Raw genomic sequence first — 6,693 nt, 5'->3', positions numbered from 1 at the left:
GTCACAGAGTATAGTTTAGTTGAAAACTCGTCTAATACCTTTTTACATAAATATGGAAGAAACAGCTGTTATACTTACATTTCCTGAAATAATTTATAGAATAGGGTAGACAGTTGCAACACAAGTCCATTTAAATTTGTTTGATAAGCAAATATAGAAAAGCTTTCGATGGGTAATTCACAGTAAAGAATGTCAAATAATGTACAACATTAACAAAGAAAGTTATTATATAGAAATATTATATTATTGTTGCATAGAAAATCATTGAAAAATGTTCAGAGTAATCCTTTTATATCAATTAATAATAAACCTTTGAATTTTTCGATATACGACTCTTTCAATCGCAAGTTGTTTCCTTGGATGTTATCGTTTTTCAGATGCTGTTTAAAGCTGTTATTACATTGGTTTTGCTTTTGATATTTAATTGATTCATACAGATTAATTAGTTTTGTATGCTGTGTATTTGACCACATTGCACAGCCATTTACGAGACATTGGATACGCAGATAAAAACAAACGTGACGGACGTGACGGCGGGATGAACGTTTCACCTAACACAGACGTGAAATTGCCTTTAATGAATCGGCCGATACTTGAAAGTACCGATACTTGACAATAAACACCCTAACGGCCCCGTAGTTATCCAAATAAGGGTGGTCGCCCAGAGGTTGATGCATCATAAACATCGTATGTCGAGGTAGTCTGAGGAGCCGCTGTAAATCTTAGAATCAAGTTAACTAATATCCCGTAGATTAGCAGGCGGCCTTTGTTCTATCAGCCCGTATACCTGTCACCCGTCATACTCGATTGCATTGAAGAAAAACTCATTTAGGCTATTGAAGGTTTCATACAAACATAGAATGTTTAGAATAATAGGTGAATTTTCTCAGGAGAGATAAAGCCAATAAGAAACGCCTCCGTTATCATAATACCGTTATAAATAGAAAGATTTTCCTTTTGAAATTCTACTTGCTATTTTCTTAATAAATAGAAACGTACAGCAAGATACAACAAAAATGGAAAATTTAGAACGTTCACTTGTGGCCCTAAGAATCTTTGTTGCCTAAGACGCATGAAATGCAAAATGCTAGAGAAAAATAAAGAAAATTAAAGAAAAAGCAAGCGAAATCGGATACCGTAGATACGTCGCTACATTGAACACGAATATAAACGCTAGACATTCAATAATGAGAATGATCACTCATTTTAGCAATTTCAGGATTGTTAGTAACAAATCAGAGGCATCGACAATTTTAATGGTTTTACTTTGTCGATACTTTTTTTCGCATTTGACAAACGACAACGTTTCTTTCAATATTTTTCAAGATTTAATTGCTTTTCATGCAAAGTGTATTGCTTTAAGTAATAGCTTCAATCTTCGTTTTTATTATCATCTAGTGCATACGCAATTAACAATTTTACTGGCAAACTAAATATATGGTATATCGTTGGCAAACGTAAGGAACATTTGCGAAAAGTGACAAGTGATGTGCTTTGATAGATAAAATATAATATAAGATAATGCTACGGCGTCTTATTATTCGCATCGCGAGAGAACTTTATCTGAAAATTAATTTATAAAACGTTAGAAACGGTTAAATTTTCCTGCAGAAAGCCTGATGTTTCACATATTGAAAAAATTGTGTACTTATTTGTAAAAATAATTTTATTATTTTATATACAGGTAATGATAATACAGGACGGTACATAAGGAGCGGTACGGTAAGGGGTGGAGCATCAGTGAAATTTGATTGGTCGACAACTTGCGCACTCGGCACAGTGCCTTATGGTGGGATGAAGGAGTAATGTGGTAGGGATAGTAATATAAAATAGGCACGTACTAGCAGCAAGGATTCAAAGTTTTTGGATTCAAAGTTCGGTATTACTGTAAGAGTGGAATAGTTTGTGTGATTGATTCGTACGATAGTGCAGTTTTAGTAAATTTAACAATATAAAATATACAAGTACAGGATATTAAATCTTTGTGAAGATTCCATTTGAAGAGTTGGTGAGCTGTTGTAGCGATACCTAAACATCTCATATTCGTAAGTTTTGTCTGTAATATATTTCTGTTTGATCAACTGTACACGTATAATATTTCTCGAAAATAAATTAACTAAAAACGTTTTACCATTTGTAAGTCAAAATATCGTAGCGAAAGAATTTATGTAGATTGTACAGAAAGTTTCGGGATCCTTCAAACGCTTCAAATATCAATTAAAATCGCTGTAATTCTTCAAAGACAATTTTTAACTTTTGCGCTAAAACACACGGAACTGAGATTACTTCGATAATATCGGCTTGTTACAATTACTAGGTATTTTAATTTCTTTCTTTTTCGGTTTTTTTTCCCCCTTTAAATAGGTGTGAAAACTCTACAAGTGACAATAAGGACAAGATGTTGCATATATCTAACATCCAACCTGTGCTACCACAATACGAAGAATCTCCAGAACACGAAGAATCGTCAGACGATTCAATTTCGTCTGATGTGATTCAGATACCGATACCGGCATATACCAATCGTTGGCACCGGTACCGACACCGGTACCGGATGCCGGAACCAATGATTAATCCAGTGTCGTCGGTTCCATCGACGTCGCGTGGCATTCGAAAACATCATGGTGATTTTCGTTTTGAAGCAGCAAGACTTTGGAGTTTTCGAAACTGGCTTGTACCTCTCGTTGACCCTGCCAGTCTTGCAGCAGCAGGATTCTATTGTACAGGCAAAATGGATAGAGTCAAATGTTTTGTGTGTCGAGTGGTGGTAAGTCACTGGTTAGAGGGTCGTACTCCCATGCAAGTTCACGAGATATGGTCTCCAGAGTGCAGATTTGTCCGCAATGAAGATTGCGGTAATGTGCCAATTGGTACACACCCTGATGAAATTCAACCGACAGAACGAAGAAATGGAAATATATTATGTCGTTACGGTTTAGAATATTCGCAGTCCTTTGATTTTAATGACCATCGATTTGTAACAGATGCAGAAGACCCGACGGCATATGATCTTAGCCGTTTGGGACTAAAAAAAGTTAAGAAACCAAAACATTTGGATTATATTACTTACCAATCCCGATTAAATTCATTCTCAACATTTACTGATACATCTATGAATAAAGAACTATTAGCCGATGCAGGCTTTTACTATAACGAAAGAGATCGTATGTCTATCTGTTATCATTGTGGACTTGGTGTAGTAAGTTGGAGTCCAGGAGAAAATCCATGGGATAGACATGCAATTTGGTCTTCAAGCTGTTGTTACTTGATAACAGTTCGTGGCCACCAGTTTGTTAATGATCTAAGACAGCAAAACATCTACGAAAATTATGAAGAAGTAAGTAGAAAGAAAAGAAACTTACACCATGAACCATATGTATAATTAATAATTCCAATATATACTTATGTACATTACATTTATTTCAGGAACCAATAGTTGATGACGATACGAGATCCGATAGTGAAGAGGAAACTAACGAGATGACTCTCGTTGAGAAATTTGGTAAGTAATAAAAATAAAATCACAAATTCTTTAATTTGTGTGAAAACTGTACACGTATAATAAATTTTATTATATATTATATTTAAATATACTGTTTACTATTTTAGCTGCTCTGGAGCAAAAAAATAAAAAATTGAAAGATACTCGATCGTGTAAAGTTTGCACGGAACGAGATGGAACAATTATATTCCTACCCTGTGGACATTTAGTAACATGCTGGTATTGCTCGCGTGCTTTTGCACGATGCATAATTTGCAAAACAGAAATTAAAGCCCTAACTCACATATATTTGCCATAATACATGCACATCTATATATATAATTATGTACATATATAAATTAGCATGTTCATATCTCTAATATGAACATATTTTATAGTTGTTATCAAATTAAAATGTGTTATAATATGCAAATAGAAACAATAATGTTAATAAAGTTAACTTTTTTTTTTTTTTTTAGTAATCTAACTAATTGTTCCTTGTTTTATTCCCCTTATTGTTAGTAAAATGAAACTGTATTATACATATATATTTCAAATCATAAAAATCATAGCTTACTTTTTCTTTTATTATACTTTCATTGCTTATGCTTCGCTTATAATCTTCTCTGTTTAAAAATAGCTACCAGAAGAAAAAGATCAGAGACAAAAACATTTGACGCAAAAGGAGAAACTATCAAAAGCTAAATCTGATATAGGTAGCAGCTCATTTTTATCCAGTATACACATATTTATGATTCTAAATTCTGTATGATTAAGTTCAAGTTACATATAATTATTCTATAATTTATTAAATTGGATCAAAACAATATTGCGTTGATAATGGCAAAAATAAATCAGTTAGGTCAAATGAAAAATAGTGAATCGAGTGATTGTCTAAATTTGCGTTCAATTCCGCATGATCCTAAAGCAAAAAAAGTGTACTTATTAATAAAGTATTATCACACATCAGGAATACAACAATTTTACAGCCATTTCGTATGTAAATTCCCGCTATGGGGAACAGCAGCAATGAGCCATATAAGCAAAATTGGGACAATACAAGCTAAAATTCTTAGAACGATAGTAAACGCCCCATGGTACGTTAGAAACGATGACATTCGGAAAGACCTGGGAATACCAACGGTCAAGGAGGAGATTAACAGATTCGCAAGAAGGTACAGAGAAAGAATAGAAAAGTACCCGAACCGACTGTCAGCGGCAACGGTCAACACATCAAACATAGAAAGAAGACTAAAAAGGAAACACCCAACAGACCTCACAAAGGATATAACCTAGCAAACACGACGATGGTACCCCGATGGGGGTAGCCACCCACATGCTATATTTTTATTTTTATTTTTTTATTCACTAAGATATAATATTTTACCAAGTGTCCTTCTGGACAAATTGTAAAATCCAAACAAATAATTAAAAAAAAAAGAAAAAAAACAAAAAAAAAAGTTTCGTATGTAAATGTATGTAAATGTATCTTTATAAGCAAAAATAGAAATGTATCATATGTGTTCTTAAGTGTACTAAGTTAGTATAAGAAATAATACTAATATGCTATAACATAACATATTATATTTTTAAATTTATACAATAAATCAGCTTTAGTATATAACAAATAAGATAATAATATATAATTAGAACTAGATATAATTAATAAAAGGTAATAAATTCTCTTTGTGTCGCTGATTTTTTATGATCTGTTTATCACATCTAATATAGCTTTTCTGTCAGCTTCATTTTTTATACAAATTTCAATTAAATCTTCGTTCAATACAGTTAAATTAAAATATCATATTTAGTTAGTATATAATATAGAGTAATAACTAATATACCTCTGCAAAGCTTACGTTCTTTCTACTTTTTGAACAAGTTAGCATCACTTCATCTTCATCTGCATTTACGAATAATTGTTTATCTTTTGTTTCATCTTTTATATTCAAATTAATTTCCTCATTACGTTTAGTTTGTGTAAAATATATATTTGGAGAAGTAGGTAACAGTTTGTTCAGATTTCTGCGTGATTTGTCTCTAAACTTAATGCACAAGGTTTTAAAAGTTCTTTTGAATCTTTTATGACATTGTTGTTACAGTTGACATTATTGCACATTGTAGTATCGAATGTAACTATCGGTATGTTATGAACATTTAAAGGAGACTTATTACTATTATTTTTATTTACTAATTTGGAAAGACTTAAACAGTCCTTGTTATCTGGTTCATTTGCTTTAAGAATGTGATCAGAGTTATCATTCCAATAATCTTCTGTGTTAAAATATTTTGCCAAATTTTTTATTTCTGGTACTATTGACTGCTTCATCATGCACTGTAAGCATAGTCATCTATTTGAAAATTAATGATAAACATGGATAAAAACTCTGCCAACAATATTATGTATCGTTATCGTATTAATTTTAAACAAAATGCAATATCTTACTACTTTTTGAAACATTAAATCCTAATTCTATTAATCTAAAAAATAAATTTTTATCATTTTTCATAGCAGCAATGCAAAATGGTGTAACATCATCATTTAGAGAATTCAATAGTGCTGATGGACATGCTTCATATATAGTTTCAAACGTATCTTTATTTATTGCAGCTGCCAATCCAAAAACAAACATGCCTACAAACGAACAATAATAAAGAATTTACTGATATAACAACATTATATATTTTCACACAATACATTAATTGTTTACCTAAATCAGTTGATATATTATATATATAACATGATATAATAGGTAATATATAATATAACATAATGCTACAGCGTCTTACTATTCGCATCCCGAGAGAACTTTATCTCAAAATAAATTAATAAATTGTTAGAAACGGTTGAATTTTCCTGCAGAAAGCCTGTGTGAGATGTTTCACATATTGAAAAAATTGTGTACTTATTTGTAAAAATAATTTTATTATTTTATATACAGGCAATGATAATACAGGACGGTACATAAGGGGCGGTACGGTAAGGGGTGGAGCATCAGTGACATTTGATTGGTCGACAACTTGCGCACTCCGCACAGTGCCTCATAGAGGGATGAAGGAGTATTGTGGTAGGGATAATACTATAAAATAGGCACGTACTAGCAGCAAAGATTCAAAGTTTTAGGATTCAAAGTTCAGTATTACTGTAAGGGTGGAATAGTTTGTGTGGTTCGTTCGTACGACGTCGTCAATATCAGAAATGTTTCCGTTTT

At 32.1% G+C, this 6,693-nt stretch overlaps 2 protein-coding genes across 2 annotated transcripts; one reads left to right on the top strand and one right to left on the bottom strand.

The window, feature by feature from the left end:
- The first annotated feature begins 2,398 nt into the window (after nt 1-2,398).
- On the top strand, nt 2,399-3,510 carry LOC139997278 (baculoviral IAP repeat-containing protein 7-B-like). The gene is made up of 2 exons (XM_072021599.1): nt 2,399-3,337; nt 3,427-3,510. Exons 1-2 carry the CDS (start codon nt 2,399-2,401, stop codon nt 3,508-3,510), a joined length of 1,023 nt encoding a protein of 340 aa, XP_071877700.1.
- Nucleotides 3,511-5,498: 1,988 nt separating this feature from the next.
- Nucleotides 5,499-6,253, bottom strand: LOC139997276 (uncharacterized). The gene is made up of 3 exons (XM_072021598.1): nt 6,193-6,253; nt 5,911-6,116; nt 5,499-5,816 (listed from the first exon to the last, which is right to left on the bottom strand). Exons 1-3 carry the CDS (start codon nt 6,251-6,253, stop codon nt 5,499-5,501), a joined length of 585 nt encoding a protein of 194 aa, XP_071877699.1.
- Between the last annotated feature and the right edge of the window lie 440 nt (nt 6,254-6,693).

This window comes from Bombus fervidus, unplaced genomic scaffold, assembly GCF_041682495.2.
Source record: "Bombus fervidus isolate BK054 unplaced genomic scaffold, iyBomFerv1 scaffold0048, whole genome shotgun sequence".
NCBI classification, from domain to species: domain Eukaryota; kingdom Metazoa; phylum Arthropoda; class Insecta; order Hymenoptera; family Apidae; genus Bombus; species Bombus fervidus.
Note: the sequence above shows the minus strand (reverse complement) of the source record. Positions and strands in the feature narration are given on the sequence as shown.

What these genes read in the sequence shown, in the direction of transcription:
- LOC139997278 (XM_072021599.1), top strand. Translation starts at nt 2,399, where the DNA reads ATGTTGCATATATCTAACATCCAACCTGTGCTACCACAATACGAAGAA. An exon ending in TCTACGAAAATTATGAAGAA is followed by an intron (nt 3,338 to 3,426) that starts GTAAGTAGAAAG and finishes CATTTATTTCAG; the next exon opens with GAACCAATAGTTGATGACGA.
- LOC139997276 (XM_072021598.1), bottom strand. Translation starts at nt 6,253, where the DNA reads ATGTTATATTATATATTACCTATTATATCATGTTATATATATAATATA. An exon ending in TAATATATCAACTGATTTAG is followed by an intron (nt 6,117 to 6,192) that starts GTAAACAATTAA and finishes GTTCGTTTGTAG; the next exon opens with GCATGTTTGTTTTTGGATTG. An exon ending in GTAGTAAGATATTGCATTTT is followed by an intron (nt 5,817 to 5,910) that starts GTTTAAAATTAA and finishes CTATGCTTACAG; the next exon opens with TGCATGATGAAGCAGTCAAT.